Source organism: Eumetopias jubatus, unplaced genomic scaffold (genome assembly GCF_037043125.1).
Source record: "Eumetopias jubatus isolate StellerSeaLion01/CBP00866 unplaced genomic scaffold, mEumJub1_p1.0 scaffold_1, whole genome shotgun sequence".
NCBI classification, from domain to species: domain Eukaryota; kingdom Metazoa; phylum Chordata; class Mammalia; order Carnivora; family Otariidae; genus Eumetopias; species Eumetopias jubatus.
In genome coordinates, this window is record NW_028274807.1 from 129,081,321 (window position 1) to 129,101,147 (window position 19,827).

The following is a 19,827-nucleotide window of genomic DNA, read 5'->3' on the forward strand; positions in this document are numbered from 1 at the left end:
ACTAAAAAGCGTTTGTGCAATGAAGGAAACCTGCAACAAAATGAAAAGGCAACCTACTGAATGAAAGAAGATATTTGCAAATGGTATATCCAATAAAGGGTTAATATCCAAAATATATAAAGAACCCATACAACACACACACAGACACATACAAAAATCTGATCAAAAAATGGGCAGAGGACTTGAACAGACATTTCTCCGAAGCTGTACAGAAGGCCAACAGACACATGAAAAGATGCTTAACATCACTAATCATCAGGAAAATGCAAATCAAAACTACAGTGAGATATTACCTTACCAGTCAGAATGACTGGTATCAAAAAGATAAGAAATAACAAGTGTTGTCAAGGGTATGGAGAAAAGGAAACCCTGGTACACTGCTGGCAGAAATGCAAATTGTTGCAGCCAGTATGGAAAACAGTATGGAGGTTCCTCAAAAAATTAAAAATAAAAATAGAAACACAATATGACTCAGTAATTCCACTTCTGGGTGTTCACCCAAAGAAAACAAAAAACAGTAATTTGAGAAGAGACCTGCACCCCTATGTTTACTGCAGTATTATTTACAATATCTAAGATATGGAAGCAATAGATGAGTGGGTAAAGAATGGATATACACACACACACAATATGATATATTTATATATATATACACACACACACATACATATATATGTATATACACACACACAATGGAATATCATTCAACCATAAAAAAGAATAAAATTTTGCCATTTGTGACAATATGGATGGACCTAGACGGTATTATGCCAAGTGAAATATGTCAGAGAAAGACAAATACCATATGATTTCATTTATATGTGGAATCTAAAAAAACAACACAAAAGAATAAAGAAAAAACCAGAACAGAACAGAAAAACAACAAAAATAGAAACAGACTCATAAATACAGAGGACAAACTGGTTGTTGCCAGAGGGCTGGTGGGTGGAGGAATGGGTGAAATGGGTGAAGGGGATTAAGAGGTACAAACTTCCAGTTATAAAATAAATAAGTCACAGAGATGAAAAGTACAGCATAGGGAATATAGTCAGTATTATTATAATAATATTATATGGTGACAGACGGTGACTACACATCGTGGTGAGCATTTTGTAATCTATATAACTGTTGAATCACTATGTTGTACACCTGAAATTAATCTTGTATATCAACTATATTCAATAAAATTTTAAAAGCCCTGGAAAGAGAGTCATAGAGGTGGAAACAGTCAAGTGTAATGCAAAAGAGAATGAACACATAGGAGGGCAAAGAAGCTGCTACAGGATCCCTTAGAAGAGCGGGCAATTAAACAATGAGCTAGGAAAAACAACAATCTCTGTACATAAAGTTCTTGTTATACTTGATAAAAAATCAGATCAGAATAGAATTCAGTACAATGACAAAACTGGAAAACCACCTCAAGTATCAAGTTAAATCACTTTGTTTTTCTTTTCCTGCTAGTTAACATGGTGTTAAGATCAGTTTACCCAATAGAGCTGTGCTGAAGAAAAGAAACAAATTTATCGAGAGGCAATTAGTAGAAGAATGTCTCTTTCACAAAGCAGCCAGGTCATTTATACACAGTGTAAATATAGAGTCAACAAATGCAAAAATCCATTCTTAACCCACTGGAACCCAAATATGCTGATGTCTATGAGCTATACTGGACACTTGCGTTCATTCTGAGTGATCCAAAGCTTTAGGAAATTTCCAAGCCCTTCCATGGAATAACAAGGACATATTCAGTCATAAATGGAAACTTTCTCATAAAAATTAAGACATACTCTCTTAAGCTAAATGGGAAGACGACCTTTTAGGGTATACCTCATTAAAAGTAGTTTAACAAAACCTTAATAGTGAAGAACAAGATGCCAGGGGGGCATTAGGCTGCACTAAATCTGCCAAGGAGACGGGATTAAACTAACCATATTTTGCCAGTGCAAAACTGTTTTTGACCATAGGGATTCCTAAAACAAAATCTTATTTCCAGAGTTAAGAATGGTACATTGGCAGGGCGCCTGGGTGGCTCAGTCGTTAAGCGTCTGCCTTCGGCTCAGGTCATGATCCCAGGGTCCTGGGATCGAGTCCCACATCGGGCTCCCTGCTCCGCAGGAAGCCTGCTTCTCCCTCTCCCACTCCCCCTGCTTGTGTTCCCTCTCTCGCTCATGTCTCTCTCTGTCAAATAAATAAATAAAATCTTAAAAAAAAAAAAAAGAACGGTACATTGGCAGCCAGAACAGGTGAACTTGTTCACTAAAAGCAAACACTACTTTGCCTTCTTGCTGGTGTTGGAGGATGAGTCATATATCCATCTCCCTTCCCCAGGTTTGCCTTTAAGAATACACACACACACACACACACACACACACACATATTTTTCAAGTCTTGGGGGAACAAGTGACAGCTCAAATGAATTTAAAAGCATGAAAAGGACTTCCCAAAGTAGCAGAGGTGGTAAGGCATTAGAATCTAAGAAGCTTACCATCTTGCCTCTAGCTCCCTTGGGCCCAGTTTCTCCTGGACCCCCAGGGTCCCCAGTCTCACCCTAAATAAGTTCAGAAAAATACAATGGTAATTAAAATCAAAGAGCTATATCTCAATTTTGTTTTTAAACTTAGTCCAACATGAAGACATTTTTCATACACATTTTAATCTTCAAAGTCATCTTTGAAGCCTCTTCCCTCCTTTCCCTCCTCTCCCCTCTCCCTTCATTTTTATGGCTCTCTGCACAGTACGCTGCAGCCTCACTGTTTGACCTCTGTCTCCCTCTCTCCAGCCACAACACAGCCTCCTCCGAGACATGAACACAGCTCTTTATTTTGTCACCTGATCCTATCACAGGACCTGCCATTTACTGAACTCAGTAAATATTTCTAGTAAAAGTGAAGGCATTAGTAGAAGGCATCATTACTAATGTATTATTGGAAGGTGACTTATAATCACACTGGAAAAACTGAGCCAGGTGAAGAATTCAGATTTTGGTTTTCCTTACATTTTACTTTCCTTTGAGCAAAGAAGAAAATACAAATGAGAGAGGAGAAGGAGTCCATGTGAGAAGAAAAATAAGATTTCTTCCTTTACTTATGAATTTAAAAACTAGAAGTGAAATTTTTTAAAAAGCCTGCTTCTTTCTTCCCCCATTTTCCTCATAAAGGTTTCTTTTCTCTTTTTCTTTTTTTCTTTTTTTTTTTTTAAGAGAGAGAGAGAACATGTGCATGCAAGTGAGGAGGGGTGGGAGCAGAGGGAGAGAGAGAATCCCACACTGAGTGTAGAGCCCGATGCTGGGCTTGATCTCACAACCTCAAGATCATGACCTAAGCCGAGATCAAGAGTTGGATGCCTAACTGATTGAGCCACCCAGGAGCCCCTGAAGGTTCTTTTTATTCATTTATAATTATTCTTCTATTGTCCTATGATACATTTCATAGCCTCAGGAGTATTTCTGATTGATCTCTGCTTAATATGAAGTACACAGTACCTTAGGTCCACTTTCTCCAGGAAATCCTTCTTGCCCCTATAATTGACAGTATGGAAAATTAATATATGCACACATCACCAAGGTAGGTTCGTGCTGACTTTAATTTTACCTGCTGCCTTATTTGGTTTTAGTATATCTGAATCAAGAAAGGGCCAAATCAACTGAAAATGAAACTGTACAGCACAATTTGAGAAACTAGCTCCAATTTCTAAATTAAGCTATTTACACCAAAATATCATGACAACCTAGATAAATGGATAAATGTGCACATCTCAGGATTTATATAAATCAGCTCTTCTTCTACTGAAGGCATTTGACACGATAGCTGGCTAGATGGAAAAGTGTTTCTGAAACAGTCTTAACACGTATTTCAGTGGAGACGGGTGAGAAGCCTAGAACCTAAACTTGATCACTGGCTTTCTAGTCCTCTGCTTACCCTAGTTAGTCCACAGACTATAATTGAAGACATCTGACAATCTCCCCATTTGATGAAAAAAATTTTATTTAAAATAAAGTTTAGTTTCTATTACAAGTAATATCTCCTCAAACATATATAAAATACAAAAGAATAGAAAGAAGAAAAATCATCTAAAATCTCACTACCCAAAACCATTATAAATGTTTTATCATATTTTCTTTAAGCTCTTCAAAATGCATTTTTAGCATAATTGGGAAAAATACTCTTGATTTTTTTTATATCCTGATTTTTTACTTGATAGTGTCACATAATTTCTTTACATGAGTATAAACTTCATAAAAATTCATTTTAAAGAGTGGCTAATATTCCAGTGCTATAAGCTACTTAATATTTCCCTTTATCAGATACTGAGATTGTTTTCAATTCATTCTCTATTCCAAAGAGAAATTTCACTGGAAATGTCTCATTCATTAGCGATTTCTTTTTTCAAAAAAATTTTAGCTTTTTGGGGTTTGTTTATCCTTCCAGACGGCCTCTTGCATCATTCCTAGTGGGATTTCACTTGGAATTAAATTGATCCTTTATAATGTTTTAGACTTTCCAACAAGAATTTGGATGTCTTCATTTAGTGAAGTTTTATATTTCAGTCATTTTTTTTTTGTCCCAGGTCTCAAACATTTTGCAGAAAGGATATTCTTAACTCTATTATGTTTTTTGTGGGTATTGTTATTATGGTTTCTAAGTGGTAACTGTTAGTATATAGGAATCACTGGTTTTGTAAATTTATCTATCTTACTTCCAGACACTTAAGTATTCAAAATATAAAGTTATAATTCTGAAATGAAGTTAAAAGTTTTTATTTTTGAGTTATTGCTTGGCCCAATGCATTTAGAAAAACCCTGTAAAACCTCTTCCTAATGGTTAAACATATTAAGAAGAGAACAAACTTTGCAATGCCTCCCTAAGTAAATCCGAGCACAGAGCTGCTAAGATTGGATGCACTGTTCCGGCTGGAACAAGTCAGGCCCTGGCTGCACATCTTTGCAAAGGAACAGAAAATTAGTTTTCAAGTTTCAGTTGTTGCCTGCACCTTAAGCCATCAAATTGTTTTTTCTTTTGCCACATTCTCCAAAGGATATCAACAAATAAATTATCAAAATCTATCTCTAAATGTCCAAGACTGCCCTATTCACTGCCTTTTTCCCTCTTAAATATGGCAAAAAAAAAAAAAAAAGACCAGCAAACCCCAAACAAGCAACAAAAAATAAATGGAAATGCCCAGCTTCCAGTCAATGTGTCTTACCTTTGCTCCTTTACTTCCAATGCTACCATAACCTGGATTGCCATCACCACCCTGTAAACAAAGGCATTAATTACAAATATCCCAGACTACAAATTGGAGACAGGCTTACCACACAAGAACAAAACACCCAGTTTTTTGGTTTGATTAGGAGAAAGTAGGAAGCAGGACTCTCACTCTGGGGCTGGCCACTAACATTTGGTGATAATGGCACTAAAGGCAACTCTCAGTGACAGATATAGACAGTGCACTGTCCCTGAGGCTTACTTGTATCATCTGTAAAATGGGACTAAAAATGATCACTACTCATGGTGTTATTATGAAGACTGAATGGGAAGATTTCAGGCATACAGTAATCTCAATAAAAAGAGGCAGTAGTGTTAGCTCTTCTGTTTGACGCCTGTATTTTAATACCTTAGCTCTAATCCACTTTCAGTTTTCTAGATGAGAATAAGACCTCCTAAATGCAGTGGCTACTGTCAGATTCTCGCAGAAGCTCTTTGTGAGAAGTCCTGAGCACTGGGGGAGTGTGGGCTGGGTTTCTGATGAATAGGTTCTGATGGGAGGAAAGAATGGAAGAAGGGTTATGGGGATGCTAAAGACAAGTTTTGTCCAATTTATCATTTGGCTTCAAAAGCATCCCTGTCAGGATGTTTTGTACCTGGGAAGTTGTCATCTTAGGAAGTTTGGCCAAGGAACTAATCCAAGTTGAGGATAATATCTCAATTTCCAGAAAGCTATCAGGCTAGACTGGGGTGGTATCTTTAATGCACATGGGATATCTGCTGAACTAAAAGATTCCAAGGGCCAGGTCAAAAGTAGTGATCCAACACAAACCGGCAAGCCTCGAGGACCCGGGAGGCCAATAGCTCCTTTTTCTCCCAAATCTCCAGGTTCTCCCTGTCAAACAGAACAATGAAACATGTCCTCATTAATTTGTTGTTGTTGCTTTTTTTCTTTTGTAAAGGAAACTGAAAGTGATGGTACTAAGACAACAGTTAGGTGCATCCATGTGTATCACACACAGTGACAATAGATTTGTTGTCATGACTGCGAGTTGTATAAGTAATGCAAGGAATTGTTGTTGTTGGCCAGTGAGGTCTCCTCCATTGATGACTGAAGCCCCAGCAAGTCTGATGCATTGTTTAGTGCAAGCTGCCATCTTGGCAGCTCAGTGCCATGAACCACACCCTTGGAAATGTCTTCCATGAGTCAAAGAGGAAACTCTGTACTATTTAAAAAAATTAACAAAATGTTTCCAAGATGATCCATCAAATCATCTGGCTGTCCCCAAAACAACAGACTTACTAATCTAGTTTGAAATGCTAATCAAGATAACCAAGGTAGCACGACATCCATGGCAATAGTTTCTGACTTCTGACTAGTAGAACGTCTACCGTGGGTTATAAATCAATCTCAGTATTACGTTGAGTCAAGTTCAGCTACTTGGGAAAGTTAAAGTTAACACAGCTTTAGAAAAGAAGGTTAACTCCTTTTTTAAAAAAAAAATAAAACCTTAAAATTTTAGATTTTAGATTTATAGAAATTTTAAAGTAGTACAGAGAGTTCCTATACACTCAACATCTAGCTTCCCCTATTGTTAACATTGTATTAGTTACATTAGTAGGGCACATTTATCACAATGCATACATGAATATGCATTCAATATTATTAACTAAAGCTCATACTTTATTCAGATTTTTTTTTCAGTTTTTATCTAATATCCCTTTTCTGTTCCAGGGTCCTATCCAGGATACCATATCATGTCTCCTTAAGCCCTTTTAGACTGTGACACGGTTTATCAGATTTTCCTTGTTTTTGATGACCTTGACAGTTGTGAGGAGTACCACTCAGATATTCTGTAAGATGTCCCTCGTTTGGGGTTTTTCTCATGACTAAGTTGGGTTTTATGGGTTTTGGGAGTAAAGACCACAGAGGTAAAGTGCCATTCTCAGCACATGTCAAGAGAACATACTATCAACATGGCTATCATTTTTGATGTTCACCTTGACCATTTGGCTGAGGTAGTGTTGGTCAAGTTTCTCCACTGTCTAGTTATTCCCCCCACCGCCCTTCCCATAATGTACTCTTTGGAAGAAGGAGTGTGGAAGTGTGTGCAGCCCATACTTAAGGAGTGGGAGTGTTAACTCATTTTTAAGGATAGAAGGGCAACCCAGTTAAGTGTGAAAAGTGCAAATGGAGAAATGTCCACCAGCATTGAACTCTGAGAGTAAACTAGAATAGGCTTCCATGGACGGGAAGCAGAAGATCACCTTCCCTGATATCTTTCTTTCAGGGTAGTGGCTCTCAAAGTATGCTCTGGAGGCCACCTGCCTCATGATTACCTCAGGTCCACACGCAAAGAAAATTCCTGGCCCCCACTGGTATAGAATCTGGTAATGGAGCCCAAGAATATGCCTTCTTAAGATAAGCTTCTCAGCTGGATCTTATACACAGTGAAATGTGAGAACATCTGCATTAAGGTAAGGAAACAAGAGAAGCCATATGGCACGTCCAGGGTCACTTTGTTATTGGTACAACCAGGCATTGAGCCCAGGATTAATTGCTGAGTTGCTTGCCTTCCTGGGAACTTGAGCTTATTGGAATAAGGTAGGAATAAGTGTTTGGGGGCTCATCTCAGTTAACAACGAATCTTGAGGACTCAATGTATCTTGGGACTTTCCAAAGGATTTGGGCTTGCTTTGAGGGTACTTATTTCCAAATTCTTGCCCCTTCCCCTTTGAAAGTCCCTCTTATTAATAATGATCTTTTTGGCACAACTACCCTGCTCCTACCTATCTCCTTCTACACTCTCACCTATAATTGGCCCTAGGAGCCCTCCGTGCCTGCCTACCTCTCTCCCGATTCTTTCTGTCACACCCTTTGGAGTGCTTTCATTTCATAAGCAAACCTTCTCTATGCATCCATGACATCTGCACACATACATCCTTCCTCACTATAAGATAAATTTGGTTCTCATCAGTGACACCACTTCTCCTGCAGCCTTCTTGAGGACAAGAAGGTAGCAATTGTCTATGTTCCAAACCTTCCTTTTCAGACTACTTATTGCTAAAGAGTATGCTCTAGGAATCCTTTCTTGTTGGAGTTGATTATCCCTGTTTTCCACGTATCTCATTTCACCCTCCAGTCAATGGTCCTTGCAACTCAACTGCAGGCCTCCATCATTTCAGTCCTTCTTAGCAGATCTTCATTACAAAGCTAGTCCCTCATTCTCATCCTCTGTGTCAAGAAGCTTCTCCATTAATTATCTACTCTGACGTCTTCAACCTTCTTCTTTCTGTTTTTGTCTTCTCTGCTCATATACTATACAGTCCATCCTATCATTGAAAACAAATACCCAGCTTCAGTCTGTCCTAGCCTGGTAGTTAATGTCCTCCCCAAGCCTAGGTTCTTCAAAGAAGAGTTTATAGCCCTGAATCCATTTCTTTCTCGCCAACACATTACTTAGTCCTTTGTAGGCTGTCTCCCTTTCTTTCTTCCCCTCTCAAGTGCTACATTTTTGAAAATATTCTTTGGAGCATCTTAGCCACCAGAGGCAATGGCTTCTTCATTCCCGCTTCCTTACCTGTTCTGCACCAGCTGATACATTTGACCTCTCATTCCTCAACTCTTCTTCTCAGCATCCAGTATGCATTTGTTTCTTTCCCCTCTTTTCTAATAATTCACTGTCTCCTCTTACCCTTCTCACAAACAGACCCCACCAAGAGTCTTTTTAAAACTCCAAATGCCTCTGAAACTGCATCTCCAACCAGCCCTAAATGCTTTCCTCTATTCCCCCAAACAAGTGGTTCCCTTCATTCCAACACCACTCTTTCTCATGACTTTCCTGCTTCTGGGATGGTATTACACTCATGCCAGAAGTCCACAAGTCATGTAGCCCTCTTCTCTCTACCTTAGTTCCCTACTAGAAGAGTCCTCCAGAATCATCATGAGCCCCTCCTTTGCTCACCCTGTTAAGTCATCGATCGCTGCTTGTCTTAGAGACTGTTAGAACATACCCACTTGTCTCCTAGCTGCCAATCCCTCTGCCTTCAAAATATCTCTACACTGAGTAGCCTATTCAAAATCCTCCCAAGTCTGGCTGTGTTCAGACACTCCATTAAAAAAATTGTAAACAGCACTGTACTGGCTACTTAATAAAGCGAGTGACCACAGACATTTTTTATGTGCCTATGAGAAAGGATCATTTTTTCCCCCCCAAATACCCACACCCAGGATTTTCCAACCCTGTGCTTTCCTTCACATAATTTCTTCTCCCTGAAATCCTCCATGCCTCCTCTCTGCTTGCCAAAGTCTTTCTTATCTTTTAGGGTCTGCTGCAAGTCTGCATCCTCTACGATGTTTCTTTCCCCAGTCCAGAAATACTTCACTAATACTATATTTAAACCTCCAGTCTCAGACCCATATCCTGGTCTACTTTATGTCATAGATTATTGTCTTGAAAATATTCTTAATTCTGTGGGGATTGATTCCATGTCATATCTATTATACAACCCAGAAATTCTTTCATTAAGCAAATATTTACTAAGCAATTATGTGCCAGGAACTCTTCAAAGTACTAGGGATGCATCAGTGAGCAAACAGTCAAAGATCTCTTCTCTCCTGAAGCTGGGTTTCTAATCCAACAGAATACCAGTAGAGTGAATTTGTCTTACAAGATGTTCAGCAAAGGTTTGTATGCATGGAAGAAACAAAGAAGAAAAGAAGAGAGGAGGGGAGGGAAGAAGAGAGGGGCAAAGGAAGGCCTGCCCCAGAACAGTCTTCTTTCCCTGAGGTCCCCCCGGCTAAGACTGGGTGTAGCCCCTCATGAAATTATGCTGAGCTGGAATCCTTGACCTCATTGTGGTCCACACCCACATCCTTAGATGTTGCTGGCTCTCTAAGAATCAACCTAGGGTGTAGGGGCAATAAGAGGCTCTCCTTTGTGTTGAAAGGGCTCTGGCTAACACAACCAGACGTACTTACTTTGAGGAGAAAACCTTAACTTTGGTGGGCTTAAAAAATGTGACCTACTTTATTTCCTTGGCTTCCCAAATGGCCTGGACTCCCTGCTTCTCCTCCTGGTCCTGGAGGCCCCTGAAACAAAACAAGGATTGCAAATATAGCAGAACATAAAGCAACTTTCCCCTAAAATCTTTGTGTCTCTTCTAAGAGGAAAATGAACCACAGATGGGAAAAGAGTTATGGCTTTATTGATTTCTGTTAAGGAAAAAAGTTTCACAGCTGTCAAATAAAAACTAGTACAGAAAATTAATAAAGTAATTCATGCCAGATGTGGCCTAAATGATCATGCTTTCTTGTGAGTCTTCTTTTCCAAAGAGATTTTACATTCTCACTGTTTTGCTTTTACAGCAGATGTTGCTAAAATGTCTAACATTTAAAGAAGGCATTCCAAGTGACATTTGCCTTTAACTGTATTCTGTTTGGTTCCTTGCTTTCGTAGAAAGCATTTTTTAAGGTAAACTTATATTTATTTGCAAATAATACAATTTGTTCAATAGAAAGCTCAAGAAACATCACCAAAATAATTAGCATTAATAACAAGATATGTTCAGGTGTACCAGATAAATATTCTGAAATAGTTTTCTCTTTCCTACTGATAAGTTAGAAAAGTAAATGTACATAAATTCCCATTTACCATTAGAAGAAAAACACCTGTGAATATGTAGAATTTAATAAGAAAGATAAAAGACCTATATAAAGAAAGATTTAAGATCTTACTGAAGAATATAACAAAAGTTAAACAGAGGAATGAACATACCACACATCTATATGGAAAATCTATTTGATATAATAGAAGTCTCCTTAATGTACTAGAAAGCATGTTTTATTGGGATAGCTTTAGAGCTGAACATTTAAAAATCCCAATTCAGAGACAGCCCAACCGCTTTCCTATGTTATTAACACTTGGGATCAGATTTTTCCTCCTTTGGTTAAAATGTTTACATAGGTACTTGTAAATAATCCCAGCACCAGTGAATTTAAATCATTTTCAGATTTTTTTTGGCCATGATTACTGTAATTAAAAAATAAATAAACCAAATCTGTGTAGTAAGCATGATACTTAGCAAATTTTATTCAGAAAAAAATTATGACATTAGTCTTTTTATCTTTAAAAAATTAAAAATGTAGTAAGTTGGACATAAACATTTCCTAATAGGAAAGACTGTTGAACAGTATATTGGTCACTTAGGGAAGATAATAATGATCTTTCCACAACCTTCCATTTTTTTCCTCTCCCTTCTTTATCTCAAAAGAAGAATCTCAATTTCTTCACCTTCCATAGCTCTCAACCCTTTCCCTTCAAACTCTCACTTCCACCAGTGCATGGGGCTAGCTCCCATGACCTTCATATTCAATCCAATTAGACTCTTTTCTGTTCTTACCTTATTTGAATTTGATCATGTATTCTTTGAAACTTTTCCATTAATTTCTCTAACACCATGGACTTCCTTGTCCCTCTCTGGTCTCTTCTCCATTTGCCTCTTAAATTTCCATGTACTCTGAGGCTCCATCCTTGGACCTTATTTTCTCACTTAATTCCTTCTTCCTGAGTGACACCCCTATAGATTCACATACCACTTTACAAAATAACTCCTAAATAGATGGATCTCCTGCCCAAACCACTCAACTAAATGCCAGACTCATATATTAAAATGTCTATTGGATATCCCATAGGAATTGATTACCAGAGATAATTATATTTACTGTAAGTCATGCTTAGTTTCATATTCTCTTTATTAAGGAGTGGTGTCACCCCTTTCCTCCCTGAAACCTAAGCTGGAAACATAGGAATCAACCTATCCCCTCCCTTAGCTCATCTCTCAAAACCTATCAGTTACAAGTCCTACAGATTCTATTTCCTTTCTGTACCCATCTCTCTTCCACTATCACCTACCTTCTCTCTTCCATTTATATTGCTATCACCTACCCTCAGTCCTTCCTGCTTTCTGTCTAAATTCCTGGATTCCCTGACTGTAGCCTGGCCTCTCTCTAATCTATTCTTCTCTCCTTTTCCATTTTGATTTAAAATGTCTGGTTGATGCTGCCACTTTTTATGAAATTCTGAATTCTGAGTAGCTTTCAGAATAAAGTTGATGGTCTTTATTTACTAATATATAAAATCCCTCAAAATGTTGGTATTGCAGGTCTCCATAGTCATCTGGGACTACTTCAATCACTGTATGTTTATGCTCAAACCATCTGAAGTCACCAAATACTTCTTGTTGTCTTAGGTCTTCATAGTTGTGCAAGTTCTTCCCTTAGTTGGTCCATTTTTCTGTCTGGAGGGAGACACAATCTCCCTCTTGTGAAAATCTTACTTTTAGCATCACTGTTTCAAGAACACCTGAGCCCCCTGGCTCTACTGGGTCTCACAACTGTCCCACAGATTCCTCTACTCTCCATGTAATTGTTCCTTTCTTTCTTTCTCTCATCTTCTAGAAAGTATCCTTGAAGGAAGGGCCATGCCCGATTGGCTTCCTATCTCTGGAACTTAGTAAATATCTAGAACCCATCAACCCACCCATCCATTCATTTAGCTATCCATGCACCTATCCAGGAATAGCTCCTGGGGTTATGAAATGATGGGATGAAATGATGTGTTTAATTTGATTTTCCACATGATATTTTTTCTGTAGTTCACAGAAGGATAAAGTAGAAAGATTTCAACTGTCCTTGACAATAAGGGGCAAATTGGAAATCTTGCCTAGGAGCTCACTTTCTGGGCTTCCTTCAGACATAATGAACTCTATGAGATGAAGGAGATTTCGGGGAGATTACCTTATGTGTAGTCACTTCAAGCACATACAAGCACAATGAGAGATTATCCTGTTTGAAAGCCCTCCAAAATGGAAGATTTCTTGGATGGATGGATGCATACATGCAGACAGGGCATGGTCATCAGAACATCAGAAAACCTGATTCTATTTCCTGTGCAGGACCACACAAAATACCAGATTGGTGTTTGTGACTCCTTGAATGGGCCTCAAGCTTCAGTGAATTGTTACCCGGATATATTAACTACTCAAATACTGCTGGTTGTATAGGGGACCATATTTTTAAAGGAAAGATGAAAAACTCCCTGCCACCCCAAGATATCAGAGTCAAAAAGTTGCTTTGATTTGAGGGCAAGAGCATCTATGGAGCATCTATGGAATATAAACAGAAGATCAGGGCATTTAAAGGGAAAGGGCACCAGCTAGAGGTGAAATCTTTATTGGCTTTGTTGTAATGGTAGCGTTTTATTGAGCATTTATTTTGTGCAAAGCACTATGCTAAGAAGTATATATTGACACTATACAGACTTTCTCAATCACAATGAGATACATATTATCGACACCGTTGTTTACCAATAAAATCAGATTGTCAAAGCATTTAACTCCAAATCACCATTAATAGGAGGGTAAGATGGGAACCAAACCTGATTCTGACTCTACACTGAACTCCTGGCCACTCTTCCTGCTGTTTTGAGGCCTGTATCTGGGACAGGATTCCCAAACTCTACTAATCATGCACCACCTGAGACTGGAGTTTTAAAAATGTGAATCTCCAAACTTGATGCAGGAGACTGGGGCCAGATCTACCCTCCACTCTCGGGACTTGGGCTGGGGGTCTTTTGCTCATGTTTAGACTCTGCCACAGAGTCTTCTGCAATCACAACTGCTTAATACAAGTGTTAAGTGATGATAGAAAGGAGATGTTTAGAGTTTAAATGTTTTTAAAAACTGTCCTTAGATAGCATCTTATCAGAAAGGATCGCAGTAGGAGTTTGGGATTAATGGCTGGAGCAGTGCCAAGGACACTGACCTTGGATGGAATATGGCTGGGGAGGTGCAAGAGGTTCTTCTCGTGTTTAAAAGGAATCCTGTCACTTATTTTCACGGGGGTAAAACCCTGCCTACACTGACAATCAGTAAATTGTCAGGCTGGGCTGGAGCCACCCAAGGAGATTAAACGCTCAGTATCTTTAGGAGTCAGATATGAGCTAATTCTGAGAAAATAAAAGTCAAGAGGCCAGCAAGGGTGGGCTAATGCAAGAACAAACCCCAAGATACCTGAGATGTTGATCTTGACAGTGCTAGTCTAAGACACAGCCTCTAACCTCAACTTCTAATCCATCATGCATCCTATACTCCTTCCATGTTGAACCATTTATGCTTCCCCAAACTCACTTTGATATCTCTTTTTAGAATACCTGGGTCCTTTTCCCAGATGCCTGTCTCTCCCTTGGTCACCTGGAAAACACCTCCTTATCCTGTAAAAGATAAAACATTCTTCTCCTGCTCTAATGCCATCCTTGCTCCCACCACTCTACCCTGGGTGTAATTCCATTTTAGCACTTAGTACATCACATCTCAACTATTTGTTTGCGTTGGTGTCCTTTATGAGATTGGGAGCATGTCCTTTTTTTTCTTTCAGATATTTTATTTATTTGAGAGGGGGAGAGAGAGCGCGAGTGCACGTGTAAAAGCAGGGGGAGGGAGAAGCAGACTTCCCACTGAGCAGGGAGCGAAATGACGACACCAACACTGGGGCTGGATCCCAGGATGCTGGGATTGTGACCTGAGCTGAAGGCAGAAGCTTAACCAACTGAGCCACCCAAGTGCCTTGGGAGCATGTCCTTTTATCCTACTATAGGATCCTACTATATATCCTACTATATAGGACCTACACACAGGAAGCACTCAGCAAATATCTGAGTAAAAGGAATGGTTGGTGGATCATCCAACCTAGATTATGCAGAATGATGAAATCTAATCATTGCAGTTCAGATTACATATTGTTTTATTGTTATTATTATCATGGCCTTCCTTGGATTAGAGACTCTCATGCTTTGGGCATAAAATGTCCCTGCTAAATTAGGTAATACTGATGTTATATAGTAATAAACACTTACATAGTGCTTACTATATTGCAGGCACTGTTCTAAGAACCTACCTATATTAAACCATTTAATTTTCACCTGATGAGGTAGCTCTTGGATGATAATAAGTATTATCATCCTTATTTTACAGCAGAGAAAGTTGAGGCACAGAGAGGTTAAATAAATTACCCAAGGCCACACAGCTAAGAAGGTACAAACCTTGCAATCAAACCCAGGCAGCCTGGTTTTAGGCACTATGCCCTTGACCACTATATTATGTTTTGTAAAGATGACAACAGAAATTCTACTTTGTGTCCCAAATTTGCACGGAATAATTCCAATATTTCTTGATATTGCATGTGACATTAGTGAGTATTTCACTAAAAACAACTAAGAATAATTCCAGCACTAACTTGAATTAGAATGTATGCCTGATTTTCCATTCCTTTTCTAGGCATTGATTATATTAGTGCAGTACCCTAGGGTAAACCAAACAAGAAGGGAACAAAAGAAGGTATAAAAGAATATGCCATTCTTTTCAAAGTTATACCTTCTTTTTCATTGTGCCATGGACTATATTTCTTTCATGTCATAGCCATGTACTTGGTTGGATTAGCACCTTTTGATTTATGCAGAATGCCCCAACACTGCATAAATTAATAAGCCTTCAGAACACTGTCAACAGAAATCACATGCCTTTTTCTAAATGTATAGTCTAAGAAAAAAATTAAAGTCTTCAATTAAAAAACACTCCCGTGAGGCGTGCCTGAGTGGCTCAGTTGGTTAAGCATCTGACTCTTGATATCAGCTCAGGTCTTCATCTCAGGGTTGTGAGTTCAAGCCCCATGATGGGCTCTATGCTGGGCATGAGCTTACTTAAACAAAATGAAACAAAAAACACTCCTGTTATTTCACCTAAGTGGCTGGTTCTTAAGCCTATGTCAGTAGATTTATAGAGCCAATAAAGAATAACGCTCTCTTATATATCTGATTGTGTTGGTCTCCCATGGTTTTCCTCTGGAAACAACAATTTGAGATCCCATTTATCATGTCCTGAATATAGAAAATTCTATGTATCTTTGAACTAGCACTTTCACTGTGTTGACAAGGGTATTTCAAGAAAAGCAAGCAAAGAAAGAAAACCATGATTTCTAGCCAGATAAATAGAAGAGGGAGAGAGAAGTGGTGCCTTTTGACTAACGCTGGCAATGCCAAGAAGTTGAATGATTTATAACTATAACCAATCTTGCCAAAGCAAGATTAAAGGGGTCTCACTCAGACGAGTACACTATAGGGCAAATGGAATAACTTATTTGAGTAACAGCCACTTGGATACAATTTTGGATTCTAGAAGGAGGGAATTACCAAGTTCTTTGGATTTCAACCCATCTACATCTCAATATTTTATATAAACAGTTGAGATAATCACCTGATATATGTTTCCCTTGGCATTTGCTGGGTTTGTGGTTTGTTTTTTTTTTAAATCCCAACTAGTGGTGCCAGCAAGTTTTTAATGATTCAAGGATGTGAATACAAAACCGTTACTTTTCATCAATTTAGTTCTACAATGAAATTTTTAAAGTTTTCATGCTGTTTGAAGGAGTACGTTCATCAAACTGGGAACAAATATCCTCATGAGCAGTAATTAACATGCTTTAAAATATTGTATCATGAGATATAGGTTTATGCAAATAGCTTCTTAAATATTTTGATGATGAGCACATTCACTTAAGTGTTGGGCCACTGCCTAATGGACACAAAGTAATGGATTAACTTTATCCCATTAGTCAAGTGCAAATCCCAATTGTGTCTCATTCATTCATTTACTAATTGATTCATTATATAAATACATGTTGAGCTCTACTGTGTGGCAGCTCTGTTATTCTAGGCTGTGGTATATAGTATAAGCAAAACAAAGTTCTGACCCTCAGGGAGACAAAAAGCTAAACAAATATAATAGCAATTAGGCAATGGCCAGATCATGTAGGGACCTGCTACTCAAAGTGTAGTCTGGGAATGAGTAGCATCAGTACTGCCTGGAATCTCATTGGAAGTGTAGAACCTCAGGCCCCACCCCAGACCTACTGATCAGAATCAGCACTTTAACAAGTTTTCCTGGTGATTCTCAGGGACTCTGAAGTTGGAGAAGTGATGTGGGAAAGTCAGTCCCAACAATGGGTGTGTCTATTAGAATTGCCTGGGGCGAATTTAAAGTTACTGATACCCTGGCCTCACCTTCAGAGATTCTGATTTAAATGGCTTGGAGAGGATTCCAGGTGGTGGAGTGTTTTATAATCTTCCCAGGAGATTATCATGTGTAACTAGGTTGAGGAGCACTGAAGAAAGTTGTATTCTGGGTGCGATGGGAAGACCCTGAGGAGATCAGGGGAGTGGCATGACCTGATTTCTACAGGGGAGAAATTCTTAACCTCACAGTAATGGCTGAGGTGTTGAGGCAAAGAGGGCTAGAAGCTATCTTCCACCTCTGCGTCTGACAGAAAGACAGCCCACTCTGCAAGGTATGTGGCCATCACATTGAACACTGAACTCAAAACTTTGCTGGTTTACAGGCAGTAAATAACTCCTTCTGCAGAAAAGAAACTGCAAGGACATCCATATTAAAGCCAGGATCAGAGCCAGATGCAGTCACTTTCTCTCATTACATACCTGAGGACCTTTACTTCCCAGACCTCCTTTTTCGCCTTTCATACCGGTCTCTCCTCTGGGACCCTACATACAGAGCATACAGAGAATTAAAGCATTATTTTCTTTCTAAAAGAGAACACTTGAATATTAACTTGAATATTAAAGATAGACATGATAAGTCAGTCACATGGACATAAACTGGAAAGAGAACTCCATTCATGCCCTTGGCTCTGTCTTGATCTGTGAGTTGTCCTTCTGTGTGTGTATATAAGGGTCCAATTTGCAATTTAGGCAGTTGGGGGCATTTATAGTCGACTGAATAAATACTGAACTGTTGAATTTTTCAGTATTGCTTTCTAATTATCCTAAGCCTCTTTAGACTCCAAATGTATATATTTCTTATGTGATAAAGAAAATGATCCTTAATTACATAATCTGAAACTGAAATATTAAAATGAATTTTCTATTCAATAACCACACTGAAGACTGGTCATAAGATATAGCATGTGATAAAATGAAATCTGGATATTTCTACTTCTAGAATATTATGTTGCCTATTAATTGTGGCCTCTGTACATTAGGCAGAGAAACCTTCATGCTGTGTTTGGTTTTTCCGTCTCCTTTTAAATTATGTCATGAAGAGTCTGTAAAGTGGAAGAAGGGATGCTGTCATATTATTTGTTTGGCATGAAATAAAACCAGCCAATCTATTGAAATGCTTCCCCACAACCCCAGTGGCAAATATTTCTCACTTGAAGATAAGAAAAGTGAACTTTCCCCAGCTGGCAAGTAAAACAAAACAAAACAAAAAGCAATCAAGCTCAAAAGGGTCAGAGGTCCAAGGAGGCGGATGGTTTACTGCTCTGAAGTCTTGGTAAAAATGTGAACACAATTTCTTATCTGACATCTAAGGATATTTTGCCCAACTTCCATGCACCAAGCTGCCAACACATAATAGTTAATTTTTTTTTAGATATGTGGATTAAAACTTTGAAAAATTATAGAAACTGCTTGTCCTGCATTTGCCAAACAGCAAAATTATTTCTCAAGATTTCAAAACAAAGTTTGTAGAGAAAAAAATATGTCCTAAACTTTCTATAGTCTGACCTCCTTTCCTTCCTCTTAGCATTTTCTAGGACTTCCTTTCCCTTCTCAGTATTATTCCAGGCTCCATTTGGCTCTTTCTGGCACATGCTTCTTTCCCTTCATGTGATCAGTGTAAGAGCCAACCATGGCTTAATTCCTTGCAAAGGAAAAAGTGCTGGAGGCAGCTCTCTGGGGAAGTGAGCAAGAAGGTAGGCTGAGTGCCACACTATAGATCACCCCGCTGAAGACTTCAGCTGTATTTGGAACAATTCTTTCCTAGAGTAGAGCCAGTTTTTCTACCACACAGGCGTCCAGATATGTAACACTGAGTTCTTACTATGCTACATTGACCAAAATTCCTAGTTTTGAGGCTCAACATTTTCTTTGGCTTGAGGTTTCCCCTAGAATATCCTAGCTAGCCTGAACTCATTGCACATCCCTGCATGTTCATTCTCTTTTCACCCCCTGATGGGACAAAACTTAGATAAAGCAGACCAAATTCTGGACAAGTCAAGACTATGGTGCTTCCTTACTTTATTTCCTGAAAACACTTTAAACATCTGTATTTCTGCAAAGAGGTTTGAGGGATTCCATCAAGACTCCAGATTCTTCTTTATGTTCTCAAACCCTGATTAGTTCTGATATGTACCTGAGGGCCCTTAAGTCCCCATGAGCCTTCAAGTCCATCTGGGCCTGGGATGCCTGTTTTCCCCTGTGGTGAGAGAATCAACCTGTTAGCACTGTTTCCTGAGAATTTTGTCTCCTTTATGTACAAGATTATATATTTTCAATCACAATGTCAGTGCAGGATCTTTGGCAAAAATATTAAAAATAAAGAAATAAAAATTTCTATAATCTCATCAAGCAGGGATAACCAGTTACTATGTTGGTATATTTGCTTTCAAGTCTTTATACATATGCACACTCACACAATTTTTTTTTTGGTAATGTTTGTAATATATCTGACTTGGGCATTTGGCCTGAAAAAACTAACAGTTTACTTTACATTTTCT

General features: G+C 38.6%; 1 protein-coding gene across 1 annotated transcript in view; it reads right to left on the bottom strand.

The window, feature by feature from the left end:
* Positions 1-19,827, bottom strand: part of COL6A6 (collagen type VI alpha 6 chain) — a 105,701-nt gene that overhangs the window by 40,166 nt on the left and 45,708 nt on the right. Inside the window, exons 21-27 of the mRNA XM_028099081.2 lie at positions 19,464-19,526; positions 17,750-17,812; positions 10,231-10,293; positions 6,034-6,096; positions 5,200-5,250; positions 3,479-3,514; positions 2,483-2,545 (exon numbers count right to left, since the gene is read on the bottom strand). Of these exons, the coding sequence (XP_027954882.2) occupies positions 2,483-2,545; positions 3,479-3,514; positions 5,200-5,250; positions 6,034-6,096; positions 10,231-10,293; positions 17,750-17,812; positions 19,464-19,526 (402 nt within the window). The remainder of the gene's footprint in view (positions 1-2,482; positions 2,546-3,478; positions 3,515-5,199; positions 5,251-6,033; positions 6,097-10,230; positions 10,294-17,749; positions 17,813-19,463; positions 19,527-19,827) is intronic.